This window comes from Diuraphis noxia, unplaced genomic scaffold, assembly GCF_037042655.1.
Source record: "Diuraphis noxia isolate RWA-SAM2 unplaced genomic scaffold, SU_Dnox_SAM2 contig0004, whole genome shotgun sequence".
Taxonomy (NCBI): Eukaryota; Metazoa; Arthropoda; class Insecta; order Hemiptera; family Aphididae; genus Diuraphis; species Diuraphis noxia.
In genome coordinates, this window is record NW_028301714.1 from 42466469 (window position 1) to 42485659 (window position 19191).

At 27.6% G+C, this 19191-nt stretch overlaps 4 protein-coding genes across 8 annotated transcripts; 2 read left to right on the forward strand and 2 right to left on the reverse strand.

Moving 5' to 3' along the window:
* Positions 1 to 1421: 1421 nt before the first annotated feature.
* Positions 1422 to 7619, forward strand: LOC149056082 (uncharacterized). The gene is made up of 6 exons (XM_089226502.1): positions 1422 to 1702; positions 2890 to 3502; positions 4760 to 4828; positions 4998 to 5090; positions 6342 to 6498; positions 6646 to 7619. The coding sequence occupies exons 1-6, from the start codon at positions 1422 to 1424 to the stop codon at positions 6708 to 6710; spliced, it is 1278 nt and encodes a 425-aa protein (XP_089082628.1). The 3' UTR covers positions 6711 to 7619.
* An 81-nt stretch (positions 7620 to 7700) lies between these two features.
* LOC107171739 (uncharacterized) lies at positions 7701 to 11774 on the reverse strand. 2 transcript variants are annotated; one of them, XM_015521995.2, is made up of 11 exons: positions 10735 to 11772; positions 10381 to 10567; positions 10124 to 10320; positions 9866 to 10053; positions 9557 to 9774; positions 9283 to 9483; positions 9089 to 9198; positions 8835 to 9001; positions 8666 to 8756; positions 8482 to 8600; positions 7701 to 7881 (listed from the first exon to the last, which is right to left on the reverse strand). In XM_015521995.2, exons 1-11 carry the CDS (start codon positions 11425 to 11427, stop codon positions 7848 to 7850), a joined length of 2205 nt encoding a protein of 734 aa, XP_015377481.1. In that variant the 5' UTR covers positions 11428 to 11772; the 3' UTR covers positions 7701 to 7847. The 2 variants fall into 2 exon arrangements, with proteins under 2 accessions (XP_015377481.1, XP_089082627.1); XM_089226501.1 differs by lacking the exons at positions 7701 to 7881; positions 8482 to 8600 and having other exon boundaries at positions 8666 to 8776; positions 10735 to 11774.
* Positions 11775 to 11863: 89 nt separating this feature from the next.
* On the forward strand, positions 11864 to 12894 carry LOC107171738 (mitochondrial cardiolipin hydrolase-like). 4 transcript variants are annotated; one of them, XM_015521993.2, is made up of 2 exons: positions 11864 to 12002; positions 12224 to 12894. In XM_015521993.2, the coding sequence occupies exon 2, from the start codon at positions 12228 to 12230 to the stop codon at positions 12813 to 12815; it is 588 nt and encodes a 195-aa protein (XP_015377479.2). In that variant the 5' UTR covers positions 11864 to 12002; positions 12224 to 12227; the 3' UTR covers positions 12816 to 12894. The 4 variants fall into 4 exon arrangements, with proteins under 4 accessions (XP_015377479.2, XP_089082630.1, XP_089082631.1 ...); XM_089226504.1 differs by having other exon boundaries at positions 11876 to 12133; XM_089226505.1 differs by having other exon boundaries at positions 11876 to 12126.
* A 696-nt stretch (positions 12895 to 13590) lies between these two features.
* Positions 13591 to 15197, reverse strand: LOC107171740 (uncharacterized). Its single transcript, XM_015521996.2, has 5 exons — positions 14972 to 15197; positions 14638 to 14738; positions 14432 to 14565; positions 14178 to 14350; positions 13591 to 13961 (listed from the first exon to the last, which is right to left on the reverse strand). The coding sequence occupies exons 1-5, from the start codon at positions 15014 to 15016 to the stop codon at positions 13842 to 13844; spliced, it is 573 nt and encodes a 190-aa protein (XP_015377482.1). The 5' UTR covers positions 15017 to 15197; the 3' UTR covers positions 13591 to 13841.
* Positions 15198 to 19191: the final 3994 nt, after the last annotated feature.

Below are 19191 nucleotides of genomic sequence, written 5' to 3' on the forward strand. Positions count from 1 at the left end.
AGAAAAAATTATGCATCTGTAATTATCAGTAGAAACTTCTTGTTTAGGGACATCTTATGCATATTGATAAATTTGACCATATTGCTAAAATAAATTTAATTCCAAGTTTGAAAATTCGAAATAGATCAATTTTTTATTTTAAAACAACTGCTATAAATTGAAGGCTTGAAGGATTTTCAAATAGTTTTAAAGCATTTACTTTTCCTCAAAAATTAAAATGTGTCAGTTGACTATGGAATTAAACAAATTATACAAATATTAATAGAGCTTTTACTGTTTTATTACAACAATTTACCAACATTGGATTATGAATATTCAATATTTAAAACTAAAGATATAAAAAAATGAGTGTTGTCATGGAACACCCGGAAGAAACGTAGTTTCTTTTGCAGTCTTATTATAGGCTATAGATTAATTTCAGTAGAACTATTCGAAATGAAAGTAAATATTATCTTATCAGGTTTTTTTTATTTAATTCATTGAAATTACGAACATTAAAAAATACATTGAATTGTTATTATTTCTCATATTCAATCATCGAAAGCAAATGATACGTTGTCATTAAACGATCGCGAAAACTGAGCAGAATGAGCAGAACAACATTGTCAAAATGTCAACACAACACGCACCGCGGAGAAAAGCTCAATGACACCCGAGCCCAATGCGATCAAACAAAACAACGCAAAATAATATCATAACGGGAAAACCCGGATTCGTCAAGAGTCATGAAAGTGATTTTATAATATTTATTTGGTTACGAACGGTTTCTATTGTAATACTATTAACTATAATTCTTTATTATAAGTGCATTTTATAACAATAACAATTAATAATAATAGGATTTAGGGTTCCAGCGGGGCGTAGCCCATTCGGCTCCCGTCGAAAAAGGTTTTACGATCAGGTCAATTCCCAAACGGCCCCTGTTGAAATTTTTTTTTTAAGGTTATATTCTAAGTAAATTATAAAAATTATATTCTGTGAATTAAATGTTTAAAGTTTTAAAAATATAAAATAGATACATTTTTGACGCACAATTTTTTTCGTATAATCTATGCTTGTTATTTTATTCGATGAAAATCCTTGAATACTGTTTTCAATGAGATTCTAGTTTTTTTCTTTGTGTGTATTTATCGGCGGCGGCGGCAATTACTTTCAAAAATAAAAAATTCTACTACATACATTTATTATTTAGGTATTTATTATTGAATATTTTATTATAATTATTATGTTCTGCTCCAATTGATATCGAATTAACGGTCATTAAACTTTAATATTTATGCTAATACAGTAATACTTTACAAGTATATTCTAATACAATTTCAATAAACAAATATAATTACAATAATAGGAAATTGTTTTTAATAACTCGAGAAGGCTATTGCAAGTTGCAGGTGCTTATAATTTTCTGTACGATTAACAAAATGAAAAATACTTTTAAAGACACACTTATTCTTTTCATAACAACTTCTAAAATATTTGGTTTAATTAATTTTTGTTATGACATGGAAACTGGATTATTGTACCAGAACATGAAGTTAACGTACTATTTATTTTTAGAACTGATACGAATGTTTGTACTCTTGATTTGTACTCATTATATATTGTTCAAAATGGAAGAACTTCATTACTTTATATACTTTAATATTATTAAATATTGGTCCATCATTATAGCAGCAAGAATATCAGAGAAATGGTTAATTAAGTATGAATAATTAATACTTACATTTATATATATATTTATAGAGAACAAGTTGACCAATTGCAATTTGTTGCCCATTAAATCAATATATTATGTACTTAAAAATATTTAAAATTTGTCTTTATTAGTTAACGTAATATTACACCTAAACACAAAACTTAAATATATGGAAATACATTTGATTATACAGAACTCTGTTAATCGTAGTTTTGTTACTATTTCATCATTTTCATAAGTTGACAACAGTGGCGTCATTTAAGTTTTCAATAAAAGTGACAAAGGTTTTAACTGGCCCAATGGCCCAAATGGTAAAAAAAACTTAAAAACCCTTGCAAGCACTTATCAAAAAAATGTTTTGATTCTTGAGCGACTTAGTAGTAACTTAGTAGTAGACTTAGCTGTAGTTTTATTTTTCACGTCAGTTTTTAGCCGCACACCACTCATTTCATTGTTTTAAACTTTTAAAGATATGTTTTGTGGATATCATAATAAAATTAAAATAAAGTGAACGCGCTTCACGAAAAAAATGTATTATTTCTAGGTATAGAATAAGCAGTTACTGATCTAAATTAACAATAATTGCGTCTAAATATAAACATATTCCAAGTACAAAATATTAATTAAAAATGTATAATTGTGACAATAATATCTTATAACATAATATAATATTTTCTGAAAATAATATAAAAATAGGTATAATAAATATAATTATGGTCAATTGGCAAAAACCTAACCTAACCGTCCCTTGGGCTGCTTTTAAGATCAAACAGGTGCAAAAGCCCACCTTGATAACTCCCCCCAAATGACGCCACTGGTTGACAATGTAAACACTTTGTTAATTAGTCATGTAGGTTAAATTAAAATAAATAACTATATTGTCTATAACCAATAATTATCATCTATATAGCATTATCATACAAATCGATGTATCACATCTCAGGCTCAGAGGTGACATTAAAGTTAGCTATTCTCTATTTTTATTTAAAAAAAACCATTTGATTATAATAAAATATTGTAATAGACATAGTCTGATAAGTATTAAGTATTATTTATTACGTCATATTAAAGTAACCCCTAACCCGGTATTAGGTAAGGTGTTTTAAATGTATAGGAAAAAAAATTACTTACCTAATAACAACAATAAATATTAAAATTATTAAATATACATAATAGATTATATTTAATTTCAGGTTTATTAATGGCATCATCGATTTCGACCGCAAACTGTTTTTATTAAATTCATTGCTCCCTGTTAGATTATATTCATTAAGTAAAAAATGTTGGATTATTATTTTCGTCATTTTTGTTTTGAATTTTATTTGTATTCAATATTATTATATCTTATTTGGAGTTATTCGCATAAAAGTGGTTTCCAATGGTGTAAAAATCTTGTTCCATTCACCAGATTTAATTATTTTTGTAGTATTCGTTACAACACTTTACTATCTCAGTAACTTGGGGTTCCGATTTTGTGAGTTGAATAGATTGTGGAAATGTTTACCTTCGGGGTTAACCGCTTCGCCAGCATGTAAATGGACAAATTCTGAGATAACAATGTTAGTAGAACGTATACGATTATTGCATTCTGAACTTTCTGAGTTACTTAGATTGTTTACTTTGGGATACGGACCTGTATTATTGGTATATTTCACATTTACATTTGCTCATGCTTTAATCGAAACATTCCTTTTTACAATTAATCATGATCTTATGGGCAATAATATTCTTCCACATATACTCTACATACAACACATTTTTCACATGATTTCAATCGTCTACGTCACCTCGTGGGTCATTAACAAGGTTTGTAGTATTTTTACTATTTTTTAAAACAATAAATTACTTAAAGCCTTACTTTAAGGAACATTTTTTAAAACGCGATTTAATTAAATCTTCAATTCACAGATAGATTCAGTTATAACTATTAGTTATATTGTCCAAATTGGCACGATTATTTTTTAAATACTGCACTTATTGATATTTATTATAAACTTATAAAAGTAACACTCAGTTCATAATATTAATTTGTTATTAAATTAATAATTAAGAGTACGTACTAAAAGTAATGTAAGTATGTATAAATATTTTAATATTCTACCATGGAATTAGCTTTTTATTATAATTTACAATTAGCTAGGTTGCTAGGTATGTTTAAGAGGACGCCACACATCCGCGCATTATGTGTTGTCTCCGTCTTACAAACGTTCATCTCAGAAATAACTCTTTGGTGTGTAACAACTTTACTCCACAGTCCACCCTTTGTATTTATAGTAGAATCACCACAATTTTACAACGCACAAGAAAGAACTTTAGGCACCACGTCATTCTGAATCTGATGGACTTGAATTCAACGATATTATAATATATCATTATATAATATCAATATCATAGGAATACCCAAAACCTTCCTAACCAGAATAAATATTTCGGTAACTTTTTAAAATTATTCTAGGTGAAAAATATTTTGAAAAACATGGTTTCTTTAAATCTTATGGGTAAACAAATAATTTTTTTTACAAATCTCTATCTACTGTTGACTGCAGTGTATGGTGCATATATACGACAGTAATTTCGGTGATAATTTTCTTGAATCACTAAAAGACCATACGTTAACTGGTTACAGTTTGTTTCTCAAGAAGTTAATATCGCTACCTTCACCGTTTTCTTTAAATCCTCAGCACCCGTACCAAACTGAATACAGACTAGTTTAAAGGAGTACGGTAGAGCTGTGTGGTGAGTGGTAACTCAAACAATTACAGATAATTCAATTAGTTAGAAACAATGTTATTTATGTGTAGAATAAATATAAAAAAAAAGTTAAAAATTACTTGGCCTGTCAGTCCGTTTCTCTCGTACGATTATCAACCATTATAATATGCGCTTTCGCCGAATCCCTTGACAGCAGGACTCTTCTGCAGCCTGCGCGTGTGACGGGGTCTTGTGTTTATATTTTTATATAGAACATTTTATGTCACATATTAGCTAAAAACTAAACTCACCTATATTACCTACATATATATTAAATCATATTGTATTGACAACTGTCCACAATATTTTCAGAAAAGGAAAATTATTTCTTATTTGCGAATGAATCGAATCTCTGAAATTTCTTGCGATACTAAGTTACAAGTAAATAGTAAACAAAATTAATTTTTATTATATATAAAATAATAATATAAATATATTATTTTTATTAATCTTAGTTATTTTTACATGCTTATTGGAATATCTGACTTTTATCTCTGTTTGTTTTATGATTCTTATGTATATTTTGGAACAATCATCACTCATCAATTAGATTAAAATATTCATGAATCAGATATCACTTTATGAACCAAACGAATTAACAGCATTTGGATTCTTCAACTTGGATTTAAAATTAACGATGTCAGTAAGTACCTTTATGTTATAATTTCTAGCTATATAATATGCAATTAATTGTAATTTGTAAGTACATATAATTAAGAAAATAATTACCAAAAGGGAAAATTACATTTTAATAAAGTAGGTACCTATTTATCTATACTCACAGGCCACAGCATCGTCATACTTTGTTAAAATATTATCTATTTTGTCTTAATTTGAACTTGGAATGACTATAAAAAAAAAAATCATGGTTACGTAGCTTTGAAATTTTTGAATTGCTTGAATAATAACTTACGATGAACCGTGCATTCAATTAGTAATATGTTATTAAATAAAAAAAAACCATATCGACTTTTTTGAAAAGAACAAGCAACTGCGGCCGGTACGTACAGTTGGTGCGTTTCCGTAGATTGAGTGTACGATCGCGTCTCACAAAGTCATTTTTTATTTTTTTACCAGATTATTTAGAAAAACATTGTGAATTTCCAATTTTGACCTCTCAAAAGTACGAACTTGACATAACTTTCTATTCTACACCGGTACTATAGTTGAATATAAAATAATTGTTTCTACTTATTTTCTTCTACACAGATTCAATAAATAAAAATTAAAAACACTCAGCATTGTAAAATAAATACATTCATCGATCATATTAGAAAACAGAATCTAAGATTCTAAAAATAGAGAAAACATATTAAATTAGTGCACACTATGGTCAAAAAAACGTTGGGTTTCGTTTCAAAATTAAAAAAGTGGGGGTGCTAGAGTACCTAAGTGTCTTAGTTTTGCTTATCAGTTTGATGAGATCGGTTTTTTATTTGTTATTAAATAATAACAAATAATTATTTTTCATACTTAACTTTTTAACAATGACCATAAAACATTAAGACTTGTATCTTACTATAGTCTTATAACCCAAAGAGCCAAAATATTTGAAAAATTTAAAACGCTAATATAAATTGTTCAGTGTGTATTATAAATATCTACAGTTATATGTTTTTAAATTAGGTAGGTACCAACAAAAAATAACAAAATGGATTTTGTCAAAAATGTGTGTGAATTAGGTATTACTGTAGTCTGTAACTTGTGTTTGAATTTGATCGATTATTGAATAAACTCAGAAAATTATTATGAATTAAGTTATTTGTATTTAAGAAGTTTATAAAACAATGTTTATTTAAAATTTAAGGTAGGTATGTTTAAGTCAGGAATCTTTATATTAGTCAATAGAAAATTTACAGCTCACTTGATTACCTACATAACTGTGCTATTATAGATTTTAGTGTTATTGATTTATGGAGTCTCTACAATGCTGCAAATGAAAGACTATCCGTGGATGTTGTATTTAAGGAACACAATAGCACAGAGCAGCCAGTTTATAAAAGCTAATAATTCATGTATTAAATGCAATAAGGCAAGGATGCCGATCAATGGTTAGTATACCTATCTTGTATAATATAATACTCTTTCGTAAAGTATCGAGCAACTATTTTTTTTTCTGAATTTTTAAATCTATGTATTATGTATTTCATAAAATAATTTTAATAAGCAAACCTTTTTTTTTCCTGTTCGAAAACCAGGAACGGGTGGGAACTGTTCATCACAATACTGCCAACCGTCCCTGTATCGTTTATTCACCAAATAAGACAATCAATCTATACAACATTGGGGGCCTCTAACCACCAAAAAAAAAAAGCTGGCCATCAGTCTATAGAAAACAAAATATACTGCCCGTCCACCTCTCGCCTGCCTGCCCAAGTATCGTCTCCATCATCCTGTCAAATGCAAGCCTCTGTTTCTCTGCCGACACCATAATCCGTCGTCTCCTTCATATGTCATCTGGGAGGAGCTCCTGCTCCAGTCCCAGAATGATATTAGGGACATCCTCGGGCCGCAGACGCCGACCAATGCACTGCTCCATCTTATGTCTACCTTCCTCCCAGTCACCGCTGAACTAAATAGACAATGCCTAGGTGGATAGGTACATGATACAATAAAAATATAGGTACCTACTCTTCACTTACAAACTTAATATAAACAACACCTACAACCATATACTATGATCTGTGCAAGTCCAGCACTTCAATGTTTTTAACATTAAACTTCTAAAACATTTTCAGTCAGCAGCCTCATGACTTAAATGTCCTACCGAGTTTTACTCAGTAACACACTGGGTCAATTCAGCCCTGTAGACAAGTAGGTAGTTAATAATAATAGGTTTATAATAGTATACTAACACAATTCTCCAAATATAAATATATATATATATATGTAGTATTGTGGTACTTTGTTTCAAGTAATATTTAAGGTTTATCTAAGATCATAATTTTAAGTACATTCAATTTCTGAAAATATATATAAAAATAATAAATATTCAGAATACTCTGATTAACATTTAGCAAAATGTATAGTACAATTTTTTGATTAATTTATTATAATTAAGTATGGTAAATATAGTTATTTTGTAAAATAGTTCATATAATATTGTAATATTGTATGGGTTGTAGTGGAATAGTGGATAGTGATAAAAATGTATTAATAAGAATTTATAGATATAAACCAATATTTTTTTTACAGTAAACAATAAACATACTTTTATTACTAATTACAAATAATAAGTCATATAACTTCATAATTCAAATGGTATTTAAGATCATTTTATTCACATTCAACATTGAAAAAAATAGTATATTTAAGTAAAAAAAAAAAAACTAATAATAATATTTAAAATTTATTTAATTTTTGTAATTAATTATTCAACAAGTAGTATAAGTAAAAATATTCACTTTTTTTGTCGAGTATGAAAATTGCTATACCTGTAAACCATAAAATAAATGAGATGTATAAATATATAATATTAAATATACCAATTGCATTTCTTAATATAAATTAAATACATTTTACAATTTAAAATTACAATAACCGCTAATGTTGATTATAAATATTATCATTTATAATCAATGTCGCTAATCATATAATTTTAAAAATGAAATCTTCAATAATTGAACTTTGACAACACGAGTATTATTATTTTAGCCTTTTTAGTTCTCCATTATACAACAATATTAAAGGTAATATAATTGAACTATAAACATTAAGTAACTGTTGCCAGTTGCCACTTTATAAAAATAATCTTATTAAAACAATTAATTGTTAGCCTCAATCAAAATTAGTAGCATATTTGCTAATTCTAAGACATGTCTAGATTAAGATTCATTTGTTGCAGATTTCTTTTAATAATTTGCAACATAATCGAATGTTAGCAAGTTTGTTATAAACTATAAACATATACAGTAACTTTTTACTCACACCTTACAATATAAATCAAATTACCTTCAAGGAAAAAATAAAAAATATATTATAAGAATTGAACATATAAGTGATAAATGTATAATACTACTCCTATAGTTACATACCATACAATTTGCTCTTCAGATAATGATGGTTTAACATTATCTAATGCCTCCTCAAAATGTTCTTTTTTAACAGTTGTAAATGTTTTAAGACCATCTTTAGTCAAACAAGATAGACCAGCCTAAAAATTAAGCAAGCAATTATAATTATTTATTTATTTAATTTTAAGTAATATTTAATATTTACTTCTTTTATAACACTCGCGAGATCAGCTGCTGAAAATCTATCAGTCATTAAGGCAACTTCATTTAAAATTGAAGAATCCAATAATGGCATACTAAAAATTAACATTTAATACTAAATTAATTGGAATAGTACATATAAGCTTAAAAATTAGTCAAATTTAACTATATACATTTGTTCAGGATTATTAACAATAGTATGAAGTATGTTAAAACGTTCTTCAGCTGTTTGTGGAGGAGGCACATAGACTTGACGATCAAATCTTCCTGGTCTTAATAAAGCAGTATCAATTTTGTCTGGTCGATTAGTAGCTGCTACAACTACAACTCCTTGTCCATACTATTAATATTTAATAAGATGATTTAAATAATTTTAGGTATTTATTTAAATATTGATTGTTTAAAATTTTAAATATAAAATAGTTACTTCTGTATCATTTGTGATACCATCCATTTCAACTAAAAATGTTGATAAAACACGGTCATCAAACCCAGATGACCCTTTTTTTTCTTCAGAACGACAGCTGACCAATGAATCTAACAAAAAAAAAAAAATTATAACTTTAAAATATTAAGAAAAATAAGGTTAAATAGGTATACATATTAAGTAGTTTAATTTACCTATCTCATCTATGAACAATACAGCTGGAATATTAGCTCTAGCTCTTTGAAACAATTGTGAAATATTTGCTTCTGTTACACCTAAATAAGGAGAATATAATTCGGCAGCCATTGCTGTAAGAACATTTAAATTGGCTGATGAAGCTATTGCACGCACAAGGCTTGTTTTACCACATCCTGGAGGACCATAAAGTAAAACACCTAAAAATAAAAACATTAATGTAATAAAAATTGAGTACATAATATGCATAGGTGTGTTGTATATAGCCTTTACCTTTAGGAGGTGGAACTGCAAAATATTTAAAAGCTTTTGGATGAATAAGAGGCCATTTAATACAAACATCTAACATGAGTTTCACATTTTCTAAACCACCCAAATTTGTAGTTGAACAAGATTCTGACTGTGTAATCACTTGGCCAACTCCTGATCTCAAAGATGAAGCTGGATTCTTGGAAATAAGTGAAATAGTACCAAACAATACACCCTTTTCTCTGAAATTCATAAGTAAATTATATTTTATGAAATATTTATTACAATTTATTTATTTAATATTATTACAATTTTAATTAGAAATTAACATACAATTCAGAAATTAAATGAGATTCATTAAGAATTTCTTTGAAAATTAATTCTAAATCAGCAGCAATGTATCCTGGTGTTAATTTAGCTAAATATGAAACATCATTAGATTGAATATTTATGTTAGAATTTCTACAATAGCCTTCTATTAATTTTACTCGTTCTTTTTCTGACGGAACACCAATATAAATCTAAAAATAAAATAATTATGAAATTGAATTTAAACAATATTGTGCTGTGGCTTATTAACACAACTATTACTTCATATGAAAATCTTGACCCTTGTTTAAAAGATGCATCAATTAAATGCGGCATGCTAGTAGTTGCAATGACTATAAATCGACAACAATCTTTAATTGATGTTAAACAATCTTGTATCTGAGCGCAAATTCGTTTGGCGTTAGAACTTTTACCATTAAGCATACTTTCAGCTTTCTCGAACATTAATATACATATGGCTGTAAAAATAAAAAATTCATAAATTTGAAAATATATATTTTATTAAAACTAATATTCACTTTTGCTATCCTGCTCTAATAATAACTGTACTTTTTTAAATAAGCCACGAATAACTGACTCTGTAGAACCCGGATCAGCATTTATGAAATCTGTAGATATTAGGTTAAAAAGTATGCATTTCAACGATGCAGCAACGTGAATCACTAAACTTGTTTTTCCACTGCCAGATGGACCAATCAATAATAGCTAAATAATGAAAATTAATTAATCATACTTAATAAATATTTATTTATTTATCAAGATTCAATGAGCTGAGACTTTTTTTACAATTGCAGCACATACCTAATCATTTACATTACATAATAATGCATTTACAAATGTGTACCTATACACATTTCCAATAATATATTTACCATATTACACAAAGAACTACAGCCATTTCTTGCAGCTTTAATGATGCTTTTCAGACATTTAACTTGAGATTCCATTCCAAATAAAAGTGGCACTTCTAATCCAATTTCTGCCTGATAAAATTGTATGGCAGACATCGTTTTAATAATTTTTATGGAAGTATCTGGATTTATACGTGCAGCATTGTTTTTGCAATCAGTCTTGTGTACAAGTATAAAATCCATATTAAAGTTTTGTCTCAACTTAAGCCTTTTCAAGTTCACTATACAATCATTATGTACTACAAACAACCGCAGTAAATGTCTGACAGCATCAGCCAACTTAAAAAGATTCTTGGACCATATATTTTGATGTTTCACATCTTTAAACACAACACTGACTTCTATACGTTTAGCATTTGAAACACAAATTGGTTCCATGTGATCTTTGTTAATAGGCATTTCTAGCCTAACTGTAAATGGATTGATTGGTTTGTGAGGTACATGATTAATAACACTTGGATCACAACTAGCAAATGCGTTTGTACAAATCACTTGAGGAATCAGTTTACATAATATTTTGGCATTGTCTGATACTTTTAGTAAGACATACTGGTTGAACTGACTACTGGCAAATACAGTGTCAGATGCATAGAATTTTTGAATCATAGACGTCCCTTTGTAATCCGGTATGTTGGACAAAAATATCTTGTCCATAATGATAACAATGGCATAGAATAATATGCAAGCCACTATGAAAATGTTGGGTAGTTACATTTTAAATAATAAAATATATTAAATATCAGAACACTAACAAATACATTTTGTCAACCAATGATTAAAACAAAATAAAGAATATAAAAGTAGGTTATTTACTTAATCTAATGAAAGCCATTAGATTAAAAACTGACAAAAATGAACAAACTAAGAAAACTAAGGAAGTGAACAAGTGAAGTAAAATAATAAAATATACCTTCAAGTTATTAAGAAAATTAATACTATTAAATGGGTACTTGTTCTGAATTCTGCTATGATTTAACATTAACAACAGGGCACAGGCTAACAGGCTTTACTTATTACTTTTACCACAGAACAATATAGCTTTTACCCACGTGTGCTGATAAGCTGTTATCAATGTTATCGTTATCATTTAATATATTTTGTTATTTATGTTCTAAATTTCTAATTGTTAGTTTATTTTAATGTTTATTTCTTTCTGAAGACTTGAAGTTGTTTTTTATATTTTATGATCTACGTGTTCTGTCAATTACAATTTATGTTTCAAACATTAAGTATGAAGTTTATTTAAAATATATGGTTTTTTCAGTATTCAGTCTACAATAAAAAAAAGTTGACTATTGCCAATAACTTGCTCTCAAAACTTATTTATCCTATTAATTCAAAACAGCGCTAACCGTAGTAGGTGATATGGTTCATAAATCACTAGAAACTAAACAAAAATTAAAATTAAAATAGAGTATAAAATTATGTTGTATAATATTTTTTTTTACAGAAGTATGAGCTCAATACGTCTCCTAGGAAGTATTACATTTGCCTGTTGTAGTGCAGCTGTTACAACTTTATTGTACAATTATTTCCACCAAGAAGAAACAGAAGTATTATTTTTTCATGGAACTCTGCCACTTTGTAATTTTCACCGCAATTTAGTTACTAAAACCTCAATTCAAAACAATGAGTGTTTTGAATGCAAACTAAACATAATAATTGGATGGCTCAATAAAACAAAAAAAACTTTAGACATTTGTATGTACATGTTTAATCATGAATTGCTAGCAAATGCAGTTATTGATGCTCATAAGCGCGGAGTCGTTGTCAGAATAATTATAAATGAAGATAATCTACAAACTACATGGAAAATGGGCAATATGGGTATTTCAAAAAGAGTTAATAAGGCTAATCACAATAGAAATTTAATGCATCACAAGTTTGTTATTATCGATAACAAAAAAGTTATCTTGGGATCTATGAATTGGACTAAAATGTCTGTTCGAGCAAATTGGGATAATTCATTTATTACAAACAATTGTGAATTGGTAAATCCTTTCAGAAAAGAATTCCAAAGGTTATGGAAACTGTTTAATTAGTTGTTAAAAATTATAATGTATAAAATGTTCAGTTTATTATGATATATCATAATATTATATTTTATTGACTTATCACTTATATGATTTTGAATTTATTTAGTTTTATGTATGAAATAAAGTCCTATACCCACATTATATCCTTACAATTATTCATTGGCAACAAATATTAATGGATTTGTTTAATTATATGTATATTTGTTACTATTCAACAAAGAATAATCAGCTCACCTACAAGTGTAAGTCTTGAATAGAAAAGAAATCGATTCATCGTCAGTAAGAAATTTTTGGTTTAGAGTGATGTAAATAGTCTAATACACTTGGGGATAACATTAAGGTGGAAATTGATTATTCTCTTATGAAATTATTCAATATTAAATAATAGTCTACAATTATTGATAAAAAGTCTTAACGACTTTCATACGATTGAATAAATTTGGGAGACTTGATGAAAACAAAAAGCTAATGAGAAGCAGCGTGGTGCAGAGCAAGATTTAACACTAACAATAGTTCCATCAAAGAAATTAAAAATGCATGCTTAAAATCTGTATCTTCTTTTGAAAAATTCAAGTAGTCATACTATGTATATACTTACCATTAGAGGAACGTAACACTGGTATTTGTCTCTAAGTGTGTAACATAATATGCCAGTGTTACTTCCTCTTAAAGATAAATTTCACTAATCATATTTACCTGTAGATAAAATTGTTTGGATTTACTAAAAAAATTAAATACTAATGAATTTGAACTACTGGTTAAAAATAAAAACACCATTAAGTTTCTTTAATCACATACGAATTATTTTATTGTTTCAATATGTATACAATATATCGTAAGCCAATTTAGTTTAAAATTTATAGATTGACAGATCATGATTGTTATCATATGTATTCAAAAATGGATAATTACTTTAAAAAAATATTGATATAATTAAGTTTAATTCAAAATAAATTAATACTTGATAGGAACAAAAAAAAAATTATTTGAATAATTAAAAAAAAAAAATTATTTGTTAAATTTAGAATGAATTTAATCAGATTCGCTTCCTGAAAAATCATTGTTGCTGTTAATTTGATTTGAGTTGATTGACAAAATTTCATTATCAGCACAATCTTCGGTTGATTTATCGTCTTCTTCATTTAGTACTTCCTATAATTGTATTAAACTAAGTTAATTTTTGCTTGAATATTTAAATGAAATATATTTTTTTATAAATATTGGATTACTATTAAAACAGATAAAAGTAGAAAAATATGTTAATTTTTCAATAACTATCAAACAAAATTGTTTTGTTTTAGCTTGCAGTTTCCCAAAACAGGTAATTGTGTATTTGTGTGAACTGTGAATAATCTATTTAGTGTATACCTTTAATGTGTTAACGAGATCAGTAGTTTGTTCAAGTAATTTTTTACAAGATGCATTTTCTTCTTCTAATGCCATGACTATAGAATGTAATTTACGATTTTGTTCAAGAACTTCTTCCAAAGCTTTTCTACGACGTTCAGCAATAACCTCCCAATATTTTTCACTAGGACCAACTAAAATGGCAAGTTCATAATGATTAAATTTGTACTTGACATAATATTGTTTAGTACATAATACAATTTGTAAATGCATACCAGTGTTAGTAAGATCATCAATAATTAACTTCTTGTAGAGAGATGGATTAACTTTTGCAATTATAGATTTTTTTTCATCGGATTTAATTTCTACTTCAGCCTTAATTTGTGGCTTCAATATTTTAGTTTCAGAACTAATATAACACATTTATATATAAAAATAATAGTAATATTGATAAATATTAAATCTAAAAATAAATTCATACTTGTGTTCATGAAATCTGCCAGTTCCAACCAAATTTTCCTTATCACCACCAGACGGCTGCAATGTTTGCAAGAATTTTCTGGTACCTTTTTTGTTGGGCATCTGAAACAAATGTGTTTGGTTCAACGTTCAACAAAACTGTTACATATTCAAGTTGGTTGATTAAATTTTATGATTTTTTCTTTTTATTCATCAAAAACTAATAAGTTATTAGCTTACAATAAAATAAATATTAGCTTAATGCTTAATATAAATAGATACAATGGTTTTCTTGGATTAAGTTGTACATATCAATAAGTTTTATTTTATTATTTGTAATATAAAATAACACTTACCTTGTCCGAATTAATGTTTCTATTATTTTCAGAAACAGTTTTCATAGTTTTACTGTTGAACAGCTGTAAAAACGTCTAGTGTCAAAATGAGTAATGACGAATAGTGAATGCCGGTTAATGGTCGTAATGAATTTTTCTGATATATTCAAAACTGAAAAACGTTTGATAAATCTTTTGAAACTGCGCAGTGTCAGTGTCCAGTGACCAGTATGCTTACAATTCGAACTTACACAGTGAAAATTAAGTGGGGGGAAATCAGTATGACTGTCCGTAGTTGCAATAGTAACTTGCAGTGAACGAGAAAACTATGCCATTGCTCATCCTGTTGGATCTTGGAGCTGGATACACTGGTATTTTTTTATCACAAAACAATATGGCAGACCAGACCAATCATGGGCAATTACCACTAACCGCCAACCGGAAGAATTTATCATGAGTTAACCGATAGAATTCTACCGGTTAGTCTTAACCGACACTTAACCGGACATTGTAAGAACGGCCCTAAGTAAAACTTGGGTTTATTTGTTTATTAAATATATTGAAGATTGAACCGGTGTCCGGTATAGCTACCTAAAAGTCCGGCGAACAAAAGTCCAGTTTATTTATTATTCATAGGTATGTTGTACAAGAAAATATTAATGTTATTAAAAATAATAGCAATAATTTATAATACAATTATTTCAATCAATGTTATAGGTATAGGTAGGTACAATAAAAATTAAAATATTACATAAAATAGGTATCTATAACATTATAATTTTTAGGTTAGGAATTCATAACTTCGAGCTAAGTGTTGAAGAGTTTTTAACTCAAGTGGGATAATTTTAGGACACGCTCAAGGTGATTAATGTTTTCTTGTACGACATAAAATTTTATTTTTATTTAAAAGTCCGGTAAAAAAAGACCCGCGAAAAAAAGTCCGGTGAACAAAAGTCATTTAACTATTTTCAATTATTATTGCTTCTTACATTTTACAAAGTTACTGAATTTCGGCAATTTTTACTATAGGTATTGTGGACTTATAGAATAGGTATATATGTTACGGTCCAGGTGGATAAATGGTCGTTGTAAACACTGACCGGACAAAGTTTACAATGTCCAAGTTATTCAAGCCAAGTAGATAATTATTCACATAAACCAGGCATTGTATACAACGGCCAGTACTACAGGTGCCAAGTGAACAATTATTTTGATGAATATATATTATAATGAACATTATATAATAATTTTATTTAATATGTTTTTAAGAAATTTGATTAGTAAACAAAATGGAGAATATTAAAAAGTTCTTCGTTATGTACGTAATATTTAATTTGGTTACCTTCATTTATTGGGACAACAAGTCTTTCCACATTACAGACTTTCATTGTATCATACTTCTTAATCAATTTATAATCATTTGGAATTTTCGTTTTATTTTATTTTAATTCTTTCAAATGTAATATAAGTTCATCATATTTAATTTTACTTAAATACGTACTGTTAGGTTTTTTAAAATCTAAAATATTATTTTAACGATTAATAAATGTATTTTCCATTTTAAAAACTACACAATTATAACACAGCATTAAACGATGCGGTCCCACGACTCGTGTATTTGACGAATATTCGGTATTTGTGGATACTCGCCAAGTAGTGGGAATGGAGTACTTGTACAGGATCTTATTATATTATTATAATATTATATCTTATTATTCTAGTATTCGTGGATATTCGTCAAATACACGAGTTGTGGGATCCTGGCTTAAGATAAATTACTTAGATAATACTTTAAAATAACTAATATTCACAATGCCCACACCAGTTTTAGCATTGTATACAATGACTAGACATTGTATTACAATGACTAGTCTATATGGGAATTGAATATGCATTATTTACTTTGCCCAAATATCTTAGACATTGTTTACAATGTCCGGGCATTGTATTACAATGACTGATTTATCCACCTGGACCGTAACATATAGATTAATATTATTCCACGAGTGGACTACTCGTTATTTATTGTATTTTGTATAATATTTTTTTGTTAAAATTGTTTTTAAAAATAGTTATGTATGTAATATTTATAAGAATGTTTGGAACAAAATCACTTTAGCTACCCAACATTTTTATTGAATTTTATTTAATCATACAAATTTCAACGTGTTGGGAACGATGATGCAAAAAATATTTACTGAAACCATTATTTTAGAAGTCATATCCTTCTAATTTGGAAGGTCCAAAGTTTGCGATTTTACGTTTATACGCCTGGGCACATCGTATTGTAATGAATAGCTACTTAAACGAATTTTGATTTTTTTGGGAAGTTAGTTACTGTATAAAGTTTAGTTCACAAGTGCAACACGTCGTACCTACACAAAGACAATGTTTAAGATATATTATGAATAGTGCTTGGAACTTAATGCACTTAAAAATGCACCTAGTAAATATGCATGCACTTACGCGCTTAAAAAAGTACAAATATGCACTAAAAATATATCTTTGGTTTTTTTTCATTTTTTCTAATAGCCTATAGTTAATGTTTTTCAGTGTTAACGTGTTGAGTCACTACAAATTTTCGATCATTGTTAACTTCACAGTTCACATAACTTATAAAATAAAATACTTCCGTCGGTTTTGAATATATCTGTAACATATTCCAAAACAAAACAAATTAACCTAACTAACAACTATTCAAACGTTTTGTCACAGATTATCTAATTTTCGCCATAATGAAATAAAAATAATAGGTATAGGTAATTGAAACTAAGTAAAGTATTTTTAGAAAATCATAGTATTTTGATAGCAGCTGTTTCTATTTTAAATTTGTTTATTACCGTTTGTATCATGATTAGAGCGCGGATTTCTATGCAATTGCATATTTTTTTCCTTTTAATATTTTTGGAATGTTGTCAGTTATGTCCACGAATCATCATAATTTGAATCGAAAGGTGATTTTTTTTTGCATATTTAAAGGTTATTGCATTTTTTTGCATATTTGGGCAAAATTCAAAATTTATTGCATATTGAAGCGAAAATTTAAAAAAATGTATAAAATAATATTTTGTCAAGTAGATAAATTAAAACTAAATTTCATAGTCACTAAATAATAATTTATGTATATATTTTATTTAAAGCTTTATAAGATAAATAATCGATTACGGCGTAAAGTAATGCTGTGTCAGTCGGTTATCGACATACCACTTGACACTCAGTTACATGGGTTAGGTAGCTCGAAGATCTTCATCAAGACCCGACAATACTAAGTTGCTTTAAATATGCCACAATAACTTCGGTTGACGTCGAACGTTCGTTCTCAGTCTTTAAAAATATGTTAACCAATAAACGACACAGCTTCACAGAAGAAAAACTTGAAATGCATATGAGTATTCATTTTAATAATGAATAAAATTTTAAAAATAAATTAAGGTTTTCAGAAAATTCCCTTAATTTTTTTAATTAAGTATTTCAATAATTAATTATTATAAGTTTTACTGTAAATTTTAAATAAATAAAAATGTTTGCATATTTTTTACATATTTTCATGATTTTGACTGCATATTTTTTGCATATTTTCATGATTTTATAGCTGCATATTATATGGCAAAATTCGATACTTATAAGTGCATAAAAATCCGCGCTCTAATCATGATATATCACATCCACACGGAACTACTTCGCCTGCTATGTCACAACTCACAGATGTCGAATAGAAGTTCAATCTCGATATTGCCGCCTCAAGTTTAATAAGAGTCAAATATAAATGAACATACATTAAATAATAATACATTATATTTACTATTGATTCTTACTTACTTTATGTTAGTTGTTTTGTCTACGTCATAGGAAACTATTGATTGTCGATTCAATGTTAAATATCTTTGATTTTTGTAGTCACTAATTTTAGTATTCCGTAAGGTTATTTTGGTATTTAGTTTACCCATGAAATTAGTCACAAATTCATTGCATAATGTTAAAGTTATCTGTAGGTATAATTGAAATTTAATATTATTAAATAATGAAACAAAAAAAAAAACAAATAATACCTTTTCATTACTATCAACGATTATAGGACTATTTCTTTTTTTTCGTATGTTTGGCCATTTTTAGAAAATACATTATCTACTTCACCCACATCATCAATAACAGCGTTTATATCTGTAAGTGATTAATTTTTTTTTTCAAAATTTTGATTTGATAATTGTTTTATACAATTGTTCAACTGGACTCCTTGGGGA

Coding starts and splice junctions, on each gene's coding strand:
- LOC107171739 (XM_015521995.2), bottom strand. CDS start 11,427: ATGGACAAGATATTTTTGTCCAACATACCGGATTACAAAGGGACGTCT. Junction 9,775..9,865: donor TCTCATTTAATTTCTGAATT/GTATGTTAATTT, acceptor TATGAATTTCAG/AGAAAAGGGTGTATTGTTTG. Junction 9,484..9,556: donor TGCAGTTCCACCTCCTAAAG/GTAAAGGCTATA, acceptor TTTTATTTTTAG/GTGTTTTACTTTATGGTCCT.
- LOC107171740 (XM_015521996.2), bottom strand. CDS start 15,016: ATGAAAACTGTTTCTGAAAATAATAGAAACATTAATTCGGACAAG. Junction 14,351..14,431: donor TGATGATCTTACTAACACTG/GTATGCATTTAC, acceptor TTGCCATTTTAG/TTGGTCCTAGTGAAAAATAT. Junction 13,962..14,177: donor ATCTCGTTAACACATTAAAG/GTATACACTAAA, acceptor ATACAATTATAG/GAAGTACTAAATGAAGAAGA.
- LOC107171738 (XM_015521993.2), top strand. CDS start 12,228: ATGAGCTCAATACGTCTCCTAGGAAGTATTACATTTGCCTGTTGTAGT.
- LOC149056082 (XM_089226502.1), top strand. CDS start 1,422: ATGAAAAATACTTTTAAAGACACACTTATTCTTTTCATAACAACTTCT. Junction 3,503..4,759: donor CCTCGTGGGTCATTAACAAG/GTTTGTAGTATT, acceptor CAATATTTTCAG/AAAAGGAAAATTATTTCTTA. Junction 6,499..6,645: donor GGCAAGGATGCCGATCAATG/GTTAGTATACCT, acceptor TTCGAAAACCAG/GAACGGGTGGGAACTGTTCA.